Here is a 23,719-nt window from a genome sequence, read left to right on the forward strand (position 1 = left end):
AAGACTTTTTTATGATGCTACACCCATGTTTTCTGGAATTTATTATCCTACTATTTCATCAGTATTAATAAATATTTGTGCTATTTCAATTCAATTTTCTAAATACAAAAAAATTGAAAAATTTAGAGTTGCAATTGAAGGTATGATTGAAAAATTTTAAAATTTTTTTTTTTCCTATTCCTCAAATTTTTTTAACTGCTACTTTACTTCATCCTGACTATAAATTACAAGGTGTGCAGAGACTTGTTGACACTTTTTATGATACCTTAGAAATTTCACCGGAAATAAATCCAACTTGTGAATTTTGTAAGTGTAGCATAAAAGTAGAAGCAAAAATTTTGTATGAAAAATATAGAACTACAGGAAATACTCAAGAAGTTGGTCAAACTTCTAATCCTCAGAGTAAAGCTCGAATTTCAAGTTATATGCGAGATTTTCTTGGTCTTAATTCTACTAACCGTGATGATTTTGAAGAATATCTTAATCAATCTTTAGAAACAGTGGAAGACGAAGATGGCAATGAAGAATTATTAGCATGGTGGAGGAGGCGGAGCGTTGCATTTCCAATTTTGAGCAAAATGGTTCGTGATGTTCTAGCTATTCAAGCTTCATCAGTTGCATCAGAGGCTGCTTTTAGTGCGGCAAGGTTTCAACTTGGCGATCATAGACATTCATTGGCGGAAGACAGTTTGGAAATATCAGTTTTATTTAGAGATTGGGTCAACGCCGAGAGGAGAAATTATAATTTGCCAAAGTTAAGTTCCAAACAAGAAGCTTGGATTAATGCGGTACTTGGATCTAGTGATGATGAATTAGAGTCACAAGAGTTTCTAGCAAGTTTGCCAACACCGGAGGATGTTATCGTCGATATGATGCGACAATTAGAATTGGATTTTAAAGGAAAATACAAATATTAGATTACATCCGAGAACTAATTGAAACAGAACTCTTCCTAGAAGGTGGCTGCGTAAATTAGTTACTCATCTAATATTTGTAACAAATATTAGTTTTACATATGAGAACTTATTGAAATAGAACCCTTCCTAGAAGGTGGCTGCGTAGATTAGTTACTCCACTAATATTTGTAAATTGTAACTTCTAAGTTCTAAGTTGCAATTAGATTTTATTGAATAAATTTGAAGGCTTTGTTAAGTCTTTTTTATATAACTATTGTCTTGCATTTTAATTTTAGTATATTCATACATATTTACATATATACTAAACTAACTTTAAAATACTTAATTTAAAAATCAAAATTTCAAGTTTAAATTACTTTAAAATATTTAAAATACAAATTTGAACTTCTCAAATTTGAAATTTGAAATTTGAAAATTGAAAATTGAAAATTGAAGTTAGAAATTTGAAAGTTGAATTTGAAATTTGAAATTTGAAGTTTGAAATTTGAAGTTTGAAATTGAAATTTGAATTTAGAAATTTGAAAACTTAAGCATTATTTATTAGCTAAAAATGTTATTGAAAAAAAATCAAATAAACTAAAAATGTTATTCAATAACATATAATTTCAATACAAATAAATAAGTATATAAAAATAAAAAATCCCCCGTCCCGTCCCGTCCCGTCCCCCCAAAGCCCGTCCCATCCCGTATATATAGTGGGACGGGACGGGACTTCTTTTGTCCCCCCAATCCCGGTCCCGGCAAAATCCCCCCAGCCCCGTCCCCCGTCCCGTCCCCCTTCGTCCCGTCCCACAGTCCCCGTCCCCGTCCCCTTGCCAGCCCTAATCTCTGCAGATGTTACTTTTTTCGAGACTTCTCCGCATCTTTCTCCTAATACGGAAAATCAAAAGGCCATAGCAGTTCTTCCCATTCCAACTATTCCAACCCCAGCTCCACCTCCAACTCTTAAGGTCTATTCCCGACGACCTCAGCCTCCTGCTAAACTTGCTAATCCAGTTGGTACTTCTAACTGAACAGGTGCACAAAACAATCTTGGTGACTCATTACCTGCTCCAACAATGTCTTCTGCTTCGGTCAAGCACTTATCTGATGATCTTCCCATTGCTCTTCGCGAAGGTACTAGAACTACAGCCAATCAAATTCCTGTTTATTCTTATTTAAGTTATCATCGTTTGTCACCTTCATATCATGCCTTCCTTACTAGCTTATCATCAGTCAAAGTTCCTAAGACTGTGGCAGAAGCACTGGTTAATCCAGGTTGGTGTCAAGTAATGATTGAGGAGATGACTGCTTTGCATGATAATGGTACTTGGGAGCTTGTTCCTTTACCTGAAGGCAAAACCACAGTTGGTTGTCGTTAGGTATTCACCATTAAGGTCGGTTCGGATGGAGCTATTGATCGTCTCAAAGCAAGACTAGTTGCTAAGGGATACACTCAAATTTAAGACATCGATTATGGAGACACTTTCCACCAGTTGCCAAGATGGCTTATGTCCGTCTTCTCATCTCTATGGAGCAACAAATCATTGGCCCCTTTTTTAATTGGATATCAAAAATGCATTCCTACATGGAGAACTTGTTGAAGAGGTATATATGGAGCAACAATCAAGGTTTGTTGCTCAGGGGGAGTCTAGACTAGTTTGTAAACTTCGTCCATCTCTCTATGGTCTCAAGCAGTTTCCCAGAGAATGGTTTGGTCGCGTTCGAGATGTGGTTCAACATTTTGGAATGATTCGAACAAAAGTTGATCATTCTGTATTCCATAGGCATTCTTCTTTTTCTTTTTTTTTTATGACAAGGGAAACCCGCAGCCGCTACCCTTTGGGTGCGCACAGGGTAAAACCCCCGCTCCTATGCAATAGCTCGCAACCCGCACTAGGCAAGCCCAGTGCGACGAACTCGACCCAGAAGGCAAACCCCTTGCTTTCGCTGGCAAGGGGTTTCGAACTTGAGACCTCCAAGATGGAAGTCTCAAGCCCAAACCACTGGGACACCCCGAAGGGTAATATTCCATAGGCATTCATCTCCTGGCAAATATATCTTTTTAATTGTTTATGTTGATGATATTGTTATCACAGGAGATGATTATGAAGGTATTGCTCAACTCAAATAACACCTTTCATGTCACTTTCAGACTAAGGATTTGGGCAAGTTGAAATACTTTCTAGGCATTGAAGTGGCACAATCTGGCCATGGTATTGCTATTACTCAAAGGAAATATGCCTTGGACATTTTGGAAGATGTTGGTATGTTGGGTTGCAAACAGGTGGACAGTCCAATGGATCCAAATACTAAGCTTATTCCAAGACAGGGGGAGCCTCTAAAAAATCGTAGCAGATATTGGAGACTTGTTGGCAAACTCAACTATCTTACGATAACACGACCAGACATCTCATTTGTTATTAGTGTAGTTAGCCAATTTTTGCAATCACCTTGTGATAGTCCTTGGAATGCAGTGATTCGCATCCTGCGATATATCAAAAGCTCTCCAGGACAAGGTTTATTGTATGAAGATAAGGGACACACCAACATTGTCTGATGCAGATTAGGCAGGATCACCTTCTGACAGACCGTCCACTTTAGGTTATTGTGTTCTTAATTGGAGGCAATCTAATATCTTGGAAAAGTAAAAAGTAAGTTGTCGTAGCTAGATCAAGCGCAGAGGCAAAATATCGAGCTATGGCACTAGCTACATGTGAGCTTATATGGTTGAGACAACACCTCTCCTTCTTGAATTACTGTGTAAATCTGAGACCTCATGGCTCTCAACCACTTCATTGACCACTGGGACACACCCTTGGGTGCCATTAAGAATGTTTTTCTACATGGTGATCTTGAGGGAAAAGTCTATATGGAGCAACTACCTACTTATGTTGCTTAAGGGGAACTTAGAAGCCTTGTGTGTCGACTGTGCACATCACTCTCTACAATTTTAAACAGTCTCCTCGAGCTTAGTTTGGAAAGTTCAACATAGTAATTCAAGATTTTGGCATGACTCATTGTGGAGTTGATCACTATGTTTTATCAACATTCTACATCGAATCTATATATTTATTTGGTGATTTATGTTGACAACATCATTATCACAGGCAATAAACAAAATGGTATCACTAATTTTAAGCAACATCTCTTTCACCAATTCCATCGGCAGTATGAAGTATTTTCTAGGTATTGAAGTTGCTCAATCCAGATCAAGTATGCCTTAGACATTCTTGAGGAGACAAAAATGATGGGGTGTAGACCCATTGACACTCCTATGGATCCAAATGCTAACTCCTACAAGGGTAGGGGAGCCACACAGTGATCCCGGAAGGTATAGGTGACTGGTTGGAAAGTTCAATTATCCCACGGTGGCTAGACCTGACATCTCTTTTCCTATGAGCGTGTTGTAAGTCAATTTATGACTTCTCCTGTGATAGTTATTGGGATGCAGTTGTTTGAATTTTGTGACATCTAAAGCCAGTTCCAGGTAAGGGCCTACTCTTCGAGGATCGAGGTCATGAGCATATCATTGATATACAAACGTTAATTATGCAGGAGCACCCTCTGATAGACATTCTACATCCGAATATTGGGTTTTAGTAGGAAGTAATTTGGTGTTCTACAAAAGTAAGAAACAGAGTGTGGTTGTTTGATCTAGTGCAGAAGCATAATATCAAGCAATGGTTGTAGCAACTTGTGAGCTAGTTTGGATCAAACAATTGTTGAAGAACTAAAATTTGGAGAAATCAATCATATGGAATCTGTGTATGATAATCAACCAGGCCTTCATATTGCACCAAATCCAGTATTTCACAAAAGGGCTAAGCACATTGAGATTAATTGTCACTTTGTAAGAGAAGATACTCTTAGGAGATATTGTTACAAAATTTGTGAAGTCAAGTGATGAACCTTCAAATATATTTACCAAGTTCTTCATTAGCTCTCATATCAATTACATTTGCAACATGCCTGGTACACACAACTTGTATGCACCCGCTTGAGAGGATTATTAGAATAGGAATAGGAACAGGAAAAACATATAGAATACTACTTGGGAAAGGATTTGGAATAAAGCATCTATAAATAGTACTCCCTCCGTCCACATTTATTTGTCATGTTGCGCTTTTCACAAGTCAATTTGACTAATTTTCAAAGTTAAATTAGATTACATTAATTCGATATTTTAAACAAAAAACTTAGATATTCAAAAACTATACGAAAAGTACTATACATTGCAATTTTTTGCACATCAATATGATGAAAAAATATATTGTAAAATGTTAGTCAAAGTGTTTATAGTTTGACTCTAAAAATGGAAAGTATTACAATTAATAGTGGACGGAGGGAGTATCTCAATTTAATAATGTAGATACACAATTCAATAATATTTTTCTCTTATATTTCTCACATGGGCCTATTTACACTAATAAACAGTGTTGACTGTTTAGAATGTGTAAATTAGTTTCTTAAATATTCATTAGAACAGTTGAACTCTTTTTCAAATCTAATAAAGGGATTCTTCATTATTTTTAAAAAAAAATTAAGTTGGTCTATTTTATAACATAGGTACAAAGGAAAAATGTTATATTTTCTATTTATTAGATTAGTTTTGCTAAGTGGTGTCCTCCCCTGGGAGGGTGTTATACAAATGCTACAGCCATCATAGTCATTGCCTTTATGACCTTAAATTCATATCGAAGGGGTAGACTTGTGTATGAAGCATCCTGCGTTCACGCAGGACCCAGGGAAGCACTAAAAAATCATTTCATGAAATGAAAATCATAGAACACAAATTCATGTATTCAAGTGATACCTTTTTAGTGAAGGGGTATGAACTGACCTGTTACCAAAGCAGGAATGCCGAGCAGAGATGCTTATGTTTATTGTGCGAATGTTATGGCGCAATCTAGCTTCCTCGGGCAGTAACAAGTAACCCTAAAAATAAATGGTAATACCCAAGAATTTACAACAAGACAAACTTTAGCTTTTCATCAACAACTTGAGAGAAGATGCATAAATTAACAGTAAGAACCACAAAGCAACAGTAGTACCTTCTCTTTGGTGTATAAATAATTAGGTTCAAATGCATTGCTTCTTGTCTCAAGCCACTGCACTACCAGGTCAAATAAAGATCACAACCATCACAAGATAATTCAACAAAACCACCAACAACAATTAAACAACTAAGGGGTCGTTTGGTAGAATGTATAAGAATAATGTTAAAATAGACTGTATTAGTAATGCTTGCATGAGCAATACATGTTTTAGTTGTGCTTGCATTAATTATACATAGATTATTTTATGCATCGTTTGGTTTGATGCATAAAAAAATAGCATGCATTGCATAATAAATTTAATTTACAAAGATACCCTCCACTATTATGGTGGAAAGGATGTAAAAAAGGTTTTAAGGGGCAATTGCGTCTTTATATGCTAATGCATGCATAAAAATCATTGCATTGCTAATACCTAGAAATCCATGGTATTAGCAATACACACCTTAATACACTATAGAGTGTATAACTAATGCAAGCATTAGTTATGCATAGGTTGGAAAAGAGTACCAAACAAGGTACTAGTAATACACAAGACTAATGCATGCATTATTTTTACTAATGATAGGTGTTTTGAGAACGTAGAGAATAGTATAGAACAGATCAAGTTGTTTGTATCTTGATTCTGTGTTTTTTGGTGTAACCAAATTTGGTCTAGTGATCCTGTATTTATTATTGATGTGTTAGATTCATTATAGACATAGGATCTGGATTTACTAGTGAATATGGCTCCAGTAGTTTAATGTTATTTTTAGGACGACAAAAATGCCCAACGAATGGAGGTGAATACAATGATTCCATTGTACAAGAACAAGGGTGATATCCTAAACTATAATAATTACACGGGTATCAAATTGTTATGCCACATTATGAAAGTTTGGAAGAGAGTGGTGGAGATGAAGGTGAGGAAAGTGGAGTCCATTTCTGAGAATCAATTTGGATTCATGCCAAGACGGTCAACTACTAAAGCTATCCATCTTGTGCGGAGAGGGGTGCAGAAATATAGGTAAAGGAAGAGGGACCTACATATGGTATTCATTGACCTTGAAAAAGCATATGACAAATTCCCGAGGGATGTCCCCCGGAGGTGCTTGGAGACTAGAGGTGCTCTGATCGCTTATACTAGGATGATAAAGGACATGTAGATGGATCCAAGACTCCGGTTAGAATGGTGGCAGAAGACTCGAAGCACTTCCTAGTTGGGATGGGGTTGCACTAGGGATCAGTTCTTAGTCCTTTCCTATTTGCCTTGGTGTTGGATGAGTTGATGCAGTCGATTCAGAAGGAATTTCCATGGTGTACGTTATTCTCGGATGACATAATAATGATTGATGAGACACAGGATAGATTTTATGTTAGGTTGGAGGTTTGGAGACAAACTATGGAGTCCAAAGGGTTCAGGTTGAGCAAGACCAAAACGAATATTTGGAGTGCAAATTCAGTGTTGCATTGGATGAAGCAAACGTGGAAGTGAGGCTTACGACACAGACTATTCCTAAGAGCTTGAGTCTATAATCCAAGAAAGTAGGGACATCGACAATGATGTCACACATCGCATTGGGGTAGCATGGATGTGATGGAGACTTGCCTCGAGAGTCTACTAATAAAGTACCACCTAAACATAATTAAGAACTCCTTCTCGCGAGATGTAAAGATGGCTGAAATACTAAGAAGTATTTCCTTCTTTCTCAATTTTTACATGGTATCAAAGCAATTGTTGCTTGAGTTTCCCTCCCTAGAAGAATTAGGGCTCCTTTTTTCTTCAAAAAGAGGTCGAGTTTTCTCTCCTTTAAGTTGTCCAATGCTTTTTTCCAATATTTACTTCTTTGTCAAATCAATCATAACCACTACCTACATTCCAGGTGATTGTGCACCACAAATAAGAGCTAATAAAGAGACCAACAATTACTTAGAAAGATATCACGATTCTTGGTGGAAAAAAATGATTTGTTGAGGCAGAAAAATAGATATCAAATTTCTACCAAGATAACTGGAAGTTCTAACTTGATGACTCCATCATCTATGATTGAGTTGCAAAAACTTCTGGATAGGTATCCTATATCTTAACCAAATTCTTTCTGGTTAAAGAATTTCTTTCTAGTTGCTCTGGAACAATTAGGAGATTCTATAGAAGAAATATGGGGTTTTGCTTTTGGCGGCAACATGCTTGGTCCCGCTCATGGGATCAAATCAATACGTTCAAGAAGAAAATTGGATTATCAATTTGATCAAGATCTCTTTTCCTGATTTGCGGTCCTATATAGCTTAATCAATACTATAGTAAAGGAGGATGCAATTGGATTTGAGTTGACATAGCTTCCTGGATTTAAAAATGTCAGGGAAAGGTGTGCAAACTGAAGAGAGCCTTGTACATAAAGAAGCAATCCCCTAGAGCTTGGTTTGATAGATCCTCCAATGTGTTGCTCTCTTTCAATTACAACAAAGTAATGTCGATCACACCCTCTTCATAAGACATCAATAGGGTAAAACTCTTCTCATTATTTATGTTGATGACATAGTAATCTCAGGAGATGACCCAATTGAAGTTGTCAACACAAAAAAAAAATTAAAAAAAATCAACTATCTAGGGAAGTTATTTCTTGGGGATTGAGGTTGTTGGATCAAAAAGAGGATTTTTTATTAAAAGGCTTGCAAGCTTTTACTAATTTGGATTGCACTTGATCTTTAAATGATAGAAGACCTTATCCGGTTATCATACACTCGGAAGAGGGAACCTAGTTACTTGAAGAAGTAAGAAGCGACGTGTAGTTGCAAGATCAAGTAAGGAAGCAAAATATAGAGCTATGGCCTAGGGTGTTAGCGAGCATCTTTGGCCACAAAAGTTGCATGGAAGAATTGAGCTTGTCTGAAAAAGGAAAGTCTTGTACTGCAACAACAAAGTTGTAATCAGTATAGCTCAGAATCCTGTTCAACATAACCAAAGGCGAACAAAACATATTATAATTGATTGACACTTTATTTAAGAGAAAGTTACTAGTGGCCCCTTGAGTTTGCTTCATGTACCGTCAAACAAACAGCTAGATAATGTGTTTATAAATGGCCTCAGCAAAAGGACTTTTCATACTTTGGTTTGCAAGGCCCCCATGTGCTACATCTTTGCTCCCACTTGACAACTTGAGAGGGAGTGTTGATTGTGTTAACTAATTAGCATGATTTTAGGAGACTTTACTTTTCCTTTTTCTAGAGTAATCATCATAGGATTAGAATATTTCCTTTTATTGTAATTGATTGTCTTTCTCTGATTGATTAGGATTCACTTGAATAATACCTCTTCTTATGGTATATAAAGACATACTGAAATACAAAGAAGTCTTTTCTTCTTGCTCAATTTCTACATAACATTCAAAAAAGTGAGCAGTTAAATACCAACTCAGTAACCTTTTTCGCCATCCAATATTGGGAAGAAATGGCATAAAAAGAAACTCATATTTTTCCTGTACTAAGATTAGCTCATTATATAGTTGCAGATACTGCACAGAATTATTCAAAGTTAGATAGATACCAGCATAAGAGTTTAGCTTGTCCAAGTGAAGCGTCTTGAGCAACTTAGGAATGTCAATATGTAGATGTATACCAGCAATTTCCTGCACATGGAACTTTAATCTGAGAACCACGTTAAAGCAGCAACAGAATGTGCTTAGCTCTTTAATTTACAAGGAAAAACTGAAAAGAAACGAAATGTGCATTTGCTTATTAAATTTGACTGAAAAACTAACAGCTCATAATTAGATATGGGTAGAACCAAACTTGATAGTGAAAGCAACCAAGTTGGATGTCACCTATATATAAGAGTGTACAGGATAAGTAATGCATCATTTCTTTTGAACAAATATCAGGTATTTAATATCTAGCAACACAATGTCTCAAGCCCAAGCACTACCATAAATATGATCAGCAAAGTAAACCCCAAGTTAGACGTTCTTATCAGTCAGTAATCATAGAACTCAAACAAAACTTCCGCAAAACACAATTAGGTGATAGCTGTTCTAGACAATTTCATAAAAACAACATAGGGTAATCTTAGTAGCTCAGCTGGTTGGCTACCTGAACTCCCACCTTGTTGGTGAGGGTTTGATTCCCCACATTGTAATCCCCATCCATTTCCCTTTCCCCTACCCCTAATTTAAAAAAAAAAAAACAAAAACATAGGGCAAACGTTGGCACTAGTCTGCAATTCAATCAATGACCTGCCATAATCCAGAACCCAAAATGTGCAGAACAGAGCAACCGAAACTGAAAGATGAAACAAAGCAATCATATTTTTACAATGTGAATTTATAATTTACATTCAAACTTCAAAATCTTTTATTCAAATGCATATCTCAATAAAAACTCAACTTATGTTGCGGGTAAAAAAAATTGTGACTGAAGGTACAACACAACACCTGATCTCCCCAGTTCCTTAAGAATAACTGACAAACACAATAAACCTTCCATGTAGAATTTTAATAAATTGGGAAAAATACAATAGCTATCACCTTCTTCTCTACATACCGTAACCCTTCCAAAAGATAAGCACAGAAATGCATAAAACTGCAATGTTATAACACAATGAGAAACATCATTAAACATCTGGGTAATAGAAGTAGGCAGGTATGTGATATTCATATTCATTTTCTTAATTAACTCCCTTCATAAGAGATAACTATACCTAGTCTACCAAGTACAAAGAGTTGCATGTGAAGCAATAAATACATGGGAAATCCACAAGTAAAGCTAGTCTTCCTAAGTGTATTTCTAGTCTGTTAAATGGGGAAATATCACAATCTAGGATTAAGACCACTCAATATGACCTAGGATCTTCATTTACATCTAAAACACTAATAAAAGATGACATAATTCGATGCACAACAAGATGTTAATACTTCATAACAGTATTCACTTTGCTGTTCCTCAAATAAGGGAATCCCATAATATGCCAAAATAAAGTATCAAAGAAGATGCAAAGAATTCTTCCGAGCAAGTTTACACTTTATCCAAACTTACCCATAATCCTCCAAGGACTCGCTTGGAAACTCTCCAAATGAAAGACAAGCGCCCATTCCATTTTTGGCCAATTCGAATTATAGCTGCTTTTAGTGATTCCTTCGGCGAGATGAAAAATCGTGCACGTGAAACTTCCTTACTGATTTTGGGGACCACATCATCACCCACTGACTCACTGTTCGTTGAACTTCCCAATGAAGACTCAGAGGGCTCATTGTTTGAATATAATAGAGATTTACCACTCTTAGCTCCATCACTTAACCAGTCCAACCATGGTTTTGTAGCAGCAGTAACTGAACTATCTTCATTCACATGTTTCAGGTTCTCATCAATAGGTTCTTCATTGACAACATTTACTACATCATAGTTGGTTTGATTTTGTGACCACAAGCCAGCACTAGTTATCTGTAGGAGAAAACAGAGTCAGCTGAATCTTTCAATAACTGGCACATGTGAGTGTTCAGAAATTTACTAAACAACCATTACAGCTAGCAGCTGCAATAGTGCAGTTGATGTACAAAATCGAGATATAATAGATTCATGAAAATGCTAAATGTTCTGCGAGAACTCATCCTTCAATATTAGTCAACTCAGTTTATCATCGATATTAACTTTGAACCAGGTCATTTTTCACTGTTCATATTTCTATCAAATTTTTTTAGAACAATTTGTCGAACTTCATTTTTTGAGAAGGTAACATATATTATATAATATCAGTTGCACAAGGGATGCGCACAGCATATTTACATTCCAAAAGAAAGCAAAAAGATCTCCTTGCTCTTCTTACAGTTTGTTGAACTTTATTAGCACACAATTTCTTTTGCTAAGAAATAATGTGAACCAGTTCCAATTAGACAAAAATGCAAAAGAAAGAAACAACCAAAAAACATAGCTTCTTAAGATGTTATGTGAATCATTCAACTGTACAAGATCTAACCTCTTTTTTATATTTCTTTGGATAACAGTAGCGTCTTGGCCGACTAGCACACCTCAACTAATCTACCAATACTTGTTATCCACCACCAACACATGTACTAGATAACGCCTTTTTTTTAAGACCGTGGTATCTGTGTCAGCTTTCGCGTACCTCGACTAATTTCACGGGATGCCTACCACCTCCGACCAGCAACAGGTACCAGGTAACTCTGTCTACCAAGCCTATGACAGATGGGAGGAATCACCTAGTGTTTTTGTCTCCGCTATGTTTTGAACCTGAGACCTCAAGGTTCTCAACCACTTCATTGATCACTAGGCCACACCCTTGGATGCCATGTACTAGATAGCTCTGTTAACCTAGGTATGGACAGACAAAAAAATCACCTAATGTTGTCTCTGTGCTCAGCAAAGATTTGAACCTAGGTTCATATGTTGTTACTCCAACTCTTCAACCTTAGGCAATAGATTCCTAGGCATGTACTTAACTCATCAAATGAGCCACCTTAAACACGCAAGCTTATCAACATTACCATTCTCAAAGACAGTGTTTTGAAAGGCGAGAGGCGAGGCGAGGCCTCGTCGCCTATTACAGGAGTGGCAATGTGATTTCAAAATGGCGAAAGGCGACAAGGTAAGGCGCCAGGCGTCACCTTTTTGTTTTGTTTTTTAAAAAGGTCTAATTTAATAGTTAAAAGGCAAAATTAGGGTTATTTTGGTGTATTTGCAACCCTGGGATCCTCTTCTCTCTATTGCGACCTGCGAGATCTCTTCTCCTCTTTCGTCGCGACTCTCTGGCCTTCAAGAGGACGAGACTTCAACAATCAATGGCTGCTCAGACCTTCACATCGCGAGTGGCGACTCACTCAGCTACGTTCTTCTTCTTCATTTTTTTTTTCTTCTTCTTCAGTTCTTCTCTTATTCATCTTCTTCTTCTTCTCTTCTCTATTTTTCAGTGGCAGTGGCACAGGGTTCTGTTTTTCTTTTTCAATTTGCAGCTACTAAACTGATTGTCATACTGTTTCTGCCTATATTTTAAAAAAAAAAAAAATCAATCCTTCTATATTTATTTCTTCCCTACTAAATTTAGTTTTATACCATATAGTATTTATGTGTTCATAAATAGTGAATATAATGGCATCTGATGCTAACAAAAAGAAGAACATTGGATGGAATTATGGTATTCAAGGACCAAGAAAAGATTCAGTTATATGTATGTTTTGTATAGTTACTTATAATGGTGGTATTACTCGACACACGCAACATTTGTTGGGTGGAAACAAAAATGTAAACAATGTCCAACTAGTCCCACGGAAGTTACAGAAGAAATAAGGGTTAATATGGAAAATAAAATCGCCAGTAGTCTGAAATTTCAGGTGAGACAACCAGAAGAATTTGTGGTTAATATTGATGATGATGATGATGATGATATGAATGAATATGGTAAAATGATGCCTCCCTCAAAAACTCAAAAGATATCTTCTAGTGGAAGTGCATCGTCCACGGGGAGGAACGCGACGAAAGGCCATATCATTCTATATTCTGCAAAAATACAACAAAAAGTAGGCATTGAAAAAGAGCAGGAATTGATGAAACCAAGAAAATTCCAAGAGAGCGAGCGGTAAGTGCTTTTGCATCATGGATATACGATGTGGGGTTTCCTTTTAATTGAGTTTAATTACAAATCATTTGATAAATACAGTGAGACAATAGGACAACATGGCCCCGGAATGAATCCTCCTACCTTTCATAAAGTTAGAGTTACTCACCTAAAAAAAGAGGTGAAGAAAGTGGACAAAATTGTTGATGACCATAAAATGCACTTCCATCAGCTTTGAGGAGCAACAAGAACTACAAAAGCCTTTTGAAGAAGAGGAGGTCCTTCTTGGACTTAAAGCTTGTGCTGTAGACAAAGCACCAGGTCCAGATGGATACACAATGGGTTTTTTTGTTAATTGCTGGGAGATAGTGAAGGGGGATTTGATGTCTACTATGCAGAACTTTCACTCCCAGGAGTTTTTGAAAAGAGCTTTAATGCAACATATATAGCTCTCATCCCAAAAAGAGTGGTGCAAAGGAATTGAGAGACTTTAGACCAATCAGTTTAATTGGAAGTGTATACAAGTTGATTGCAAAGATTCTCACACAAAGATTGAAGAAAGTGATGCACAAGCTAGTAGATACTCAACAAATGGCCTTCCTAAGAGGAAGGCAAATAACTGATGCAATCTTAATTGCCAATGAGTGTCTAGACTCGAGAGTGAAGGAAAAGTCCCCAGGAGTCATGTGCAAACTGGACATAGAGAAAGCATATGATCATGTCAATTGGAGCTTCCTACTTGAAATCATGCAGAGAATGGGCTTTGGATTGAAATGGATCAGATGGATAAAGTTTTGTATAAGCACTGTTAAATTATCAATACTAATAAATGGATCTCCTGAAGGTTTCTTTCCATCAGACAGAGGAGTAAGACAAGGTGATCCCCTCTCACCTTTTTTATTCATTATAGTGGTGGAAGGCCTTAACAATATGCTAAAGACTGCTCACACTAAAGGGTGGATAAGGGGCTTTAATGTAGCAAATGAGGGGAATCTAAGATTGGAAGTCACTCATCTCCAATATGCAGATGACACTCTCATCTTCTGTGATGCAGAAGAAAGCCAACTTAAGATCCTGAGAGTGATACTCATTCTTTTTGAAGCAACTTCAGGTCTCCATATCAACTGGAGAAAAAGTCTTATTTTTCCAATTAATGAGGTGAACAGAATGCAACATCTGACAGAGATCTTGGGAGGAGAAATAGGTAAACTACCAACAGTATACTTGGGGATGCCTTTGGGAGACAAAAGCAAATCCAATGAAATCTGGAATGGGGTGCTGGAGAGATGTGAAAGAAGACTATCTAGATGGAAAGCACAATATTTGTCTAGTGGTGGAAGATTGACCCTGATCAACTCAGTCTTAGATGCTTTGCCAACATATTTGATGTCAGTTTTTCCTCTCACCCCTAAGGTGGAGGAAAGAATTGATGCATTAAGGAGGAATTTTTTGTGAAATGGAGAGAGAGAATACAAAGGATTTCATTTGGTCAAATGGAAGACTGTAATTCTTTCAAAGAAACAAGGTGGTTTAGGCATTAGAAACTTGAAGAAACAGAACAAAAGCCTTATGATGAAGTGGTTGTGGAGATTTCCTAAAGAAGAGCAGGCCATTTGGGTTAGAGTGATTCAGGCCAAGTATGAGAAGATAGATCACTGGAAAACTAAGGAAGTGACTTCTACCTATGGTATTAGCCTATGGAGATCAATCAGAAATTTGTGGCATTGTTTCTTTCAAAGAACTAGATTCAATGTAAACAATGGAAGAAAGATTTTGTTTTGGGAGGATAATTGGTTAGGAAATGGCAGCCTCAAACAGCTCTTTCCAGACATCTATCTGTTGAATCAGCAACATGAGGTCACTGTGCAAGAAGTTTGGTCCATCCATGGATGGAACTTAACATACAGAAGGAGGATACAAGACTGGGAGGTGGATAGACTAGCTGAATTTTATGGCACCTTGGACCATTTTGGAGGATTGAAAGAGGGAGAAGACACTCTTAGGTGGATTCATCACAGCAAAGGTATCTTCACAGTTAGCTCTGCCTACAAGAACTTGAATCAAATGGGGACTCAACTCAGATTTTTGCCTTGGAAGCTTATTTGGAAAGTCAAAATTCCATATAAGGTGACAGTCTTTACTTGGTTGGTAGTTAAAGAGGCGGTACTAACACAGGAGAATCTAATGAAGAGGGGAATACATGTGTCCTAGATGTTTTTTTTGTGAGCAACAGGCAGAGACAATCAACCATCTGTTTCTTCATTGCAAGGTGGTTAGACAACTGTGGCACTTATTTACAAGCTTCAGGGGCACAAACTGGACCATGCCACAAAGGGCAAGTCAGGCTATAGAAAGCTGGAACAATGAAGGCAGTGGCAATACAGACCAAACCAGATGGAGGATTGTCCCAGTAGTGATTTGGTGGACCATATGGAAGGAGAGAAATATGAGATGCTTTGAGAGTAGTAGTAGTCCTTTACACAGGATTAAAATGAACTGCATAATCACTTTTTGCTATTGGTGTAGTTCGGAGTATGTAGATGATCCTATAGCGATTAGAGATATCCTAGGTCCTTTGTAAGATGAAGTAGGATCTAGTTTAGTTTTGTTTTAAGTACACGCAATTGTATGTAGCTCCATGATGTAAATTTGGGATCCCAGCCTTTGGTGCTAAATATTAATACACAAAACTGTTACCTTTGTCAAAAAAAGTTTGGATGTTCTATTATGATGGACAAATGGATGGCATGATATGGTAAAATGATCATTTCATGATGGACAAATGGACGGCATGAAATGGTAAAATGATCATCAATATTTTGGTGAATTCTCCAATTGATAGTGTATTTCTTGGTTTTGTTGATGCTAGCAATGAATCTACCGATTCTACCAAAATATACAACTTGTTTTAAAACACAGTTGAAAGAATTGGATCGGAAAATGGATAGTCATCGATAATGCTAGTAGAATGATAAAACAAGAAGCATGATGATGAGTGCATACCCACACATTTATTGGGACTCCATGTGCTGCTCATTGCATCTACTTGATATTTGGTGACATATTCAAGATTAATCCATATGCTTCGGGTAATATCACTCTCGTATCCTCTAACTTTCTTTATAGTCAATATTTAATACTTATTAGCTACTAATTACTATAATATTACTTTAACAATTTTTAGGAAGGCCTTCAAAATCCATTCTTACATCAGTGAAAGGTCGTTGTTGTACTTGATATGAAAATTCTCCAATGAAAGAAATTTGGTGAAACCAGCCAAGACAAGATTTGCAATGGCCTTCTTAACTTTGAGAGTTATGTGCAACAACAGAAAAACTTGAGAATTCTAGTCCTCTCAACTGAATGTACTTCCAAGTAGATTTGCAAAGGGAACTTTGGGGAAAGAAATTGCCAACCTTCTTATTTCTGCCTACTTTTGAAATGATGTTGTTCGGACACTTAAAGTTTGTGGTCCTTTGACAACAGTGCTTCGTTTGGTGGATGGGGAGAAAAAACCACCAATAGGCTATACTTATGAAGCAATGGATAGAGCCAAAGAAACTATTAAGCGGGGTTTTGGTGGAGTTAAGAAGCAATATGAGAAAGTGTTTGAAATTATTGATGCAAGGTGGTCAGACCAAATCCATCGGTCTTTTCATACTGAAGGCCATATTTTGAACCCAGGATTGTTTTATAGAACTCATAACAATGGCCCTATACATCCTGATGTGTGGAGGGATTATCATGCATGTGTTGAGAAGATAAACCCCGATTTAGCAATACAAGATTTATTAGTCGTTGAGTTGCCCAAGTACAAAACTGCGGATGGACCATTTGGTTGTGGTCAAGCTCAAAGAGCCGACACAAGGTCACCGGATAAGTGAGCTGACTTGGTTCTTTATAGTTTATACTTTATACTATAGCTTTACTTAAGTTGTTTGACTTACTTATACTTACTAACCTTTAAATTTATTTTTTATAGTTGAATAGTGGTTATTATTTGGTAGTCAAACTCCAAACTTGCAAAAGTTTGTCATGAAAGAATTAAGCCTAACTTGTAGATCATTAGGGTGTGAGCGAAATTGGAGTGTTTTTTTTATGACAAAGTGTGTTTGAATATGTAAGAAGAATATTTTATATCCAAATTTCCATATTTTACCCTAATCCTCGATCTATGTATCCTCTTATCTGGTCATGTCTTCAATAACATGTAGGTGTGTCATATCTTGTCTAGTCACCTTTTCTCAATACTTCTTTGATCTACCTCTTACGTCTCTTAAAACCCACCATAGCCAACTTTTTGCACCTGCGGCATCTGTGCATCTCCACTTCACATGCTTAAACCATCTCAGTTTCGCATCCCTCATCTTGCCCTACCACTGGTGTCACTCCCATCTTGTCCCATATATCTTCGTTTTTTAATTCATCTCTCCTAGTATACCCACACGTCTATCTCAACATCCTTATTTCTGCTACTTGCATCTTTTTGACGTGACCCCATACAACATAATCGATTTAACAGCTTTATAATACTTACCTTTAGGTCTAGGTGGCACATATATATATATGACATATACCCAAAAATCAAACCAAATACCCAATCAAGACTTCACGGTCTAAAATGTGGTCAAAGTACTCAAGATAAGTTGACCAAATCTGGTATGGATCCCACACTCATGTCATGTCAACACAGGTGCGATGGCGATTTTGAAGAGTTAGCACAACATAGACAAGGACAACAACATAAGTCATACATTTAATAAGTTCTCACCATGAACTGTGGCTTACTTTGCTTGCTTCCAGGCTAAAAACTTTTCAACTAAAGTTGTTACTTCCCAAACCCAAAATCTAAACACACAAAACACTGAAGACTTTTTTCAGCTTCAACTTTTCTTTCAACAACCCAAAACCTAAATGCATACAAAATTATTATTGAGAAAATAAAAAGGTACAAGTTTTGCAGTAACAGCAGATGAGATCACTCACCTTGATTTGAATGAGTTGTGCATCTGAGATGTTCACTCTAGACAGTTCACTTGAACAGCCAGGCTACACAGAACAAATTATAGTTCAGACGAGAATAAAAAAATTATAGTCATTACTTAAAAATTTTACATGGAAAGGAAATGAAACTCCCACCCCCAAACAACCCCACCATATCCAGAAAGAAGAGAAACCTACATAAAGAAGCATTAAGAGAGTTGGTCAATCCAAAATTGATAGCTGAAGAACAACATTTTTATTCTAAAAACTTAAAAGGTAAATAATTTTATTAATTATGAGACAATCTGGCATAGAGAAATAGAAGTATGATTCTAAACAATCAATACCCAATCTTGTAAATAAAAAAAAACCAAGGGTATTCCTGAGATGTACATAATCATTTCTTTGAAAGCTCTAATATTTGGTGCTTGTGGGCAATCAAAAAGACCTAACTGCAAATTGTTTCACTTAGTGTCAGTAACTGAATATGTATAGGAGGGAGCAGGTGAAGCATAAACATAGGTAATCCTACTTTTTTTCCCCTGAATGAAACAATTATTAAAAACCTAACGAAAATTGTAATAATTAGAAAAACCTGTTGAACGTAATTGGCGTGCATAACAACAAGTATACAGAAGAGGGTAACGGCCATGAAGAGATACAAATACTCGAGAGTAGCTCTGATCCTGGGCGTCAGCATCTGAGCAAATCGTTCTTGAACCCGTATAAACGTCTGCTCTGGATCCATCTAAACATACATACAACTCTGATTTGGGATTTTCAGTCTTCTCGTCAGCTCTTCACAATCAACCTTGTCATATCAATTCGCGAATTAAATTTTGTGGGAACGAATACTCTTACTTGGAAACCATTGTCAAAGTTCAAAGTTGTGATGCGATGCTCACAGATGAGGATGTCAAATATATTTGTTTTCTTACCATATATATATATATATATTATTTTTTATTTTTTTTAAATTCATATGTGGAGCTATTAGCTCCATTTTATTAATAAATTAAATAAATTAAATTAAATTAAATTAATCTGTACAAAAAGGGCCAATTGAACCCAAAGAGGAAAGAAAAGAAGAATGGAAACAACAAAAAGGAAATGAGAAGGTCCAGACCAACTAAAAAGCCCTCTTTTAACCAGATCCCTAAATCATTGGGTTTCTACTTTGAGCTTCCGACCAACTCCCATGTCGCCGCTCGGAGCCTTCGTCTTCTCTTGTTGTGATTATCAACTCCTACTACAATGGTGGCGCTAGTTCCATCTTTTCTCAGCTCATAAAAGTAATCGATAGGGGAGACTTGTGCTCTCAGGTAAGTGTTTTCTGTGAGAATCTTGCCTCTTCATCTCTGTGAGCCGCTTTGTTATGATTGTTTTTTTCTTCTGCATATGTTCATGTTAATGTCCAACATTCCCGATTCTTCTTGTTTTGATTCTCAACATGGGTATTTGTGTTTTATCCGTATTTAAAATATGTTTGCATTCTACCGATAATTGATTAAAGCTCTGATATTGTACTAGCTCTTCATGATTGTACGCCTCATTCGCCATCTTGTCTTCTAGATTGTTCACTTCCCTAAAAATATGTTTAATACTGGATTGTGTAATTTGAACTAGCTCTTGTATCTCCTCTATTATCTCTGTTTGCTGCCATGGTATTTTCCACTGTCTCCTTATTATGTTTGTGAGCGCTTTCGAGTCTGATTCTATTTGTACTCTTTCAAGGTTTGTGTTTCTACAATGTCTTAGGGCTTTTAGGATTGCGAGGGACGCTGCCTCCATGTTAGTTCCATATCCTATTTTATTTGCCTCTACATACACTAGGTTTCCATATTCATTCCTTATGCAAAAGTTGTACGAGCTTTCTCCCGGATTTCCTCTACAAGTTCCATCCGTATTGCATTTCATCCTTCCATTTGTTGGCTTCTCCCATTTTATTGCTTGATGGTGTAATTGAGGCTTGTAACTGTCTAAGACTCTTAGTATTCCTTCTCAATTCCTTGGAATGTCAATCCAGGGATATAATGTTTTTACAAGCTGATAGACAGTGTTTATAGATTGCCTATGTAACTTGTGAAACTCCACCCCTGCTCCATGCCTCTTTGCATTTCTTCTCTTCCACAGTTCCCACATTAGCACAACTGGAATTGCTTGTAGTATTAGGCTCAATTTGGTTTTGGTTGTTGTTCCCCACTATGCTATAATAGTTTGTTGTAGTCCTTCTTGTATTTGAATACCTGCACAATCAACAAATTGCCTCCATAGCTTTTGAGCTATAGGCGCTGTTAGAAATAAATGGGTCATTGTTTCCTGTTCATAAGATTCACAGTAGTAGCATCTGGAGACAATGCTCATTCTCATCTTCTTAAGATTGTCTTCTATTGATATTCGACCTTTCCAACACCTCCACAACAAAAAGTTAATCTTAAAAGGAATCCCCTTAGTCCAAATATATCTCCACCCAAGTCTCCTATTTTTTTCTTTGTCTCATGATGTCATATGTAGAACTCACAGTGAAAATTTCGTTGGAATTTCCCATCCACCAAGGTTTGTCTTTTTCCCCATCCACCTGCCTCGAATTAATACTTTCCACTATGAAATCAGCCATTTCCCCTTAGATATTCGAAGTTTATTCCTATCCCATTCTCTATCAATGATAAACTGTCTGATTTCTAGTTCTTCCTCCCCACTTGCCTGATCTTCAGTGAAATAAAAAGCCCCTTGTTTGTGAAATGACCCAAAAAGTTCTTAAAAATGTGCTTCGGCAGTTACCGCAAACTTGTTTAGCTATATATAAAAAAATTCATTTCGTTTTTCAAAAATCCGACTTCATATTCTTGTTTAGGGGGTCAAATTGAGTGGGAAATGGGTCTAACCCAAATTTTAGAGGAACCGTATCAAAATCCGAAATTTCCAAGTGAAGCCTTTTTCGAGGGTCTACTTTGGAGGGTCATATCTCCTAGCACACAAATTATTGGGTGGTCAATAACATATCCATGGAAAGCCCTTTGAGTTAGCTACCTAACGCACTTCGTTTCACCTCATTCGGAGTTCGGACGAAGAAGTTATGCCCATTTTCGTAAAATCTGTCCGGCAGGAAAGACAATTTCCAGTGAGCGTTTTTACTGTTCACCCGCCTCATTTTTTTTTCTAAGTGTTGGACCATTTTTCCAAAGGGCATATGTTATTTCCTATATACCATTAGTTCAATTCTCATCTCTAAAACATTTCCCAAAACACCTCTCCCATACTTAGACACATTTTCTCTCAAGTTCTCTCAAGAACTCTAATCCAAAACCTTCCTCAAGATTGAAGAGACTCTTGCTCCAAGTTCCAAGCTTCCATTGAAGACACTCTCAAGACCTTCATAAAAACTCAAGGTATGTGGTGTTGAACTCATGGGTCCTTCCACCCATAGTGCCTAGACTCTATTCTACTCACTAATTCATGGTTTAAGTTAAGATTCATAAATTAGTCTTGTTCTTTGTAATAATTTCCTGCACATTAAATTTTAAACATGAAAAGTGATTGTTTTGAGCATGTTGTGACTCTAGAACTTGAACCTAAATTTGGAATGGATGTGGAGATTTTCATGTGGTATTGTGGGTGTTAAAAAGGTGTTGTTGTAGGTTGTTCACTGGTTTGGCTGCATAATTACTACCCTATTTTCCATGCTCTTTGATTTCATTACATGCCTTCAAGGTGTTTGACAAAATGTCCAACTACGGAGAATTGATGAATCGATGCTTTAAAGCTTAAGTTATGAGATGTATGGAAATCCAGAGATGTGTTGATGACAAACTAAGCTTGTGTATATGTTCATTCCATACGTGAGATTGCATTAGAGCCTAATGGGAATTTCCTATATAAAGTGTTGCATGACCATGCCCGGTCCGGGGGAAAAGAACCGGACAACCATGTGAGAGGTTTATATCTCACCACCTAGGATGCTTGGGGTGTGACCAACATCAACCATGTGAGAGGTTTATATCTCACCACCTAGGATGCTTGGGGTGTGACCAACATCAACCATGTGAGGGGTTTATACCTTGCCACCAGGGTGTCCGGGTGTGAACGGCATCCCCCATCCTAAGTTGGGGTTATAGATTTGTTGGATCATGCATACACATATGATATCTACTATTAGTATAGGTTTACTTAAACATGTTTTGACTTCACTTTGATCATGCATCCTCATATTGTTATTCATAATGCCTATGAAACTATTTCTTGTATTTCGATTGTGTCCTTGTCTATTGTTGTGTTGCACCCCGCATACTTAGTACATTCCAAGTACTAACGCATATTTTGCCTACATGATGTCACCATGTAGGGACCGGAGCTACTCTTGATCCTTCTTTCCATTCACGTGGCTAGTACGGTGCTTATCCGAGTTGTTGGTGAGTCCTCAATGATTCGAGGGCTATGTTATGTTTCCTACTCCTATGTTTTGAGACTTTAGCTTGCAATTGTATTTTGACTATGAGGGGAGCCGGTAGTATGTCATGGCCCCGTCCTATCTATGTATGTAGAGGTGTGCGTTGGACAAGTATTTTGTAAATGAGCTTGACTCTTGTTCTATGATGTCATTTTGAAATGGTTTGCCCTTAGTCCCTATTTCCCGTTAATTAATGTTGAATGTACTTCCGCGATCGATGAAGTGTGATGACAAGTTTGAGAGGCTTGTTTGGGGTTCCTTCGGGTTCCTCATTCACCATGTCACGTCTAGGCCCTAGGCTTGGGTCGTGACAGTTTGGTCCAATTATCAAACCAAAAACTAGCCTCTCTTGATTTAACTTGCCACCAGATCTCATGCTCTATAACTTCTCTTACTTCAGTCATCTTTTTCCAAGTATTGGAAGGCCCAGTTCCTTTTGCAATTAAAGGGTGAACCTTTTTGCAATTAAAGGGTGAACCTTTTTGCAATATTTATTCCACATAAAGGTGCTCCACAGAGATGTCGATGTTCTGAACTTCCACCATAATTTCCCAAACAAAGATCTTGATATATCCTTCCACGCTACCCAGCGCTTCCCTCTTTCTCCACCTATTTTGCTCTAGAAAAAAGTTGTAAATACTTGATGGAGTTGATCAATAATCTTTTTTTGAGGGTTCATGGCTGATAGTAAGTATATTGGCATGGGCTGTAGGACATTTGTAATCAGTATGAACTTGCCACCATAAGAAAGACACTTATTTTGCCATGCCATGATTCTCTTTTGAACCTTTCTAAT

General features: G+C 37.1%; 1 protein-coding gene across 1 annotated transcript in view; it reads right to left on the reverse strand.

The window, feature by feature from the left end:
• Positions 1–19,380, reverse strand: part of LOC125832781 (membralin-like protein At1g60995) — a 45,362-nt gene extending 25,982 nt beyond the window's left edge. The window contains exons 1-6 of the mRNA XM_049511977.1: positions 19,072–19,380; positions 18,480–18,542; positions 10,961–11,365; positions 9,477–9,558; positions 5,951–6,012; positions 5,740–5,834 (exon numbers count right to left, since the gene is read on the reverse strand). Coding sequence (XP_049367934.1) covers positions 5,740–5,834; positions 5,951–6,012; positions 9,477–9,558; positions 10,961–11,365; positions 18,480–18,542; positions 19,072–19,224 — 860 coding nt within the window. The 5' untranslated portion in view covers positions 19,225–19,380. The remainder of the gene's footprint in view (positions 1–5,739; positions 5,835–5,950; positions 6,013–9,476; positions 9,559–10,960; positions 11,366–18,479; positions 18,543–19,071) is intronic.
• Between the last annotated feature and the right edge of the window lie 4,339 nt (positions 19,381–23,719).

The sequence above is a fragment of the Solanum verrucosum genome, unplaced genomic scaffold (genome assembly GCF_900185275.1).
Source record: "Solanum verrucosum unplaced genomic scaffold, falcon-dt-bn FXZP01000035.1, whole genome shotgun sequence".
Lineage (NCBI taxonomy): Eukaryota > Viridiplantae > Streptophyta > Magnoliopsida > Solanales > Solanaceae > Solanum > Solanum verrucosum.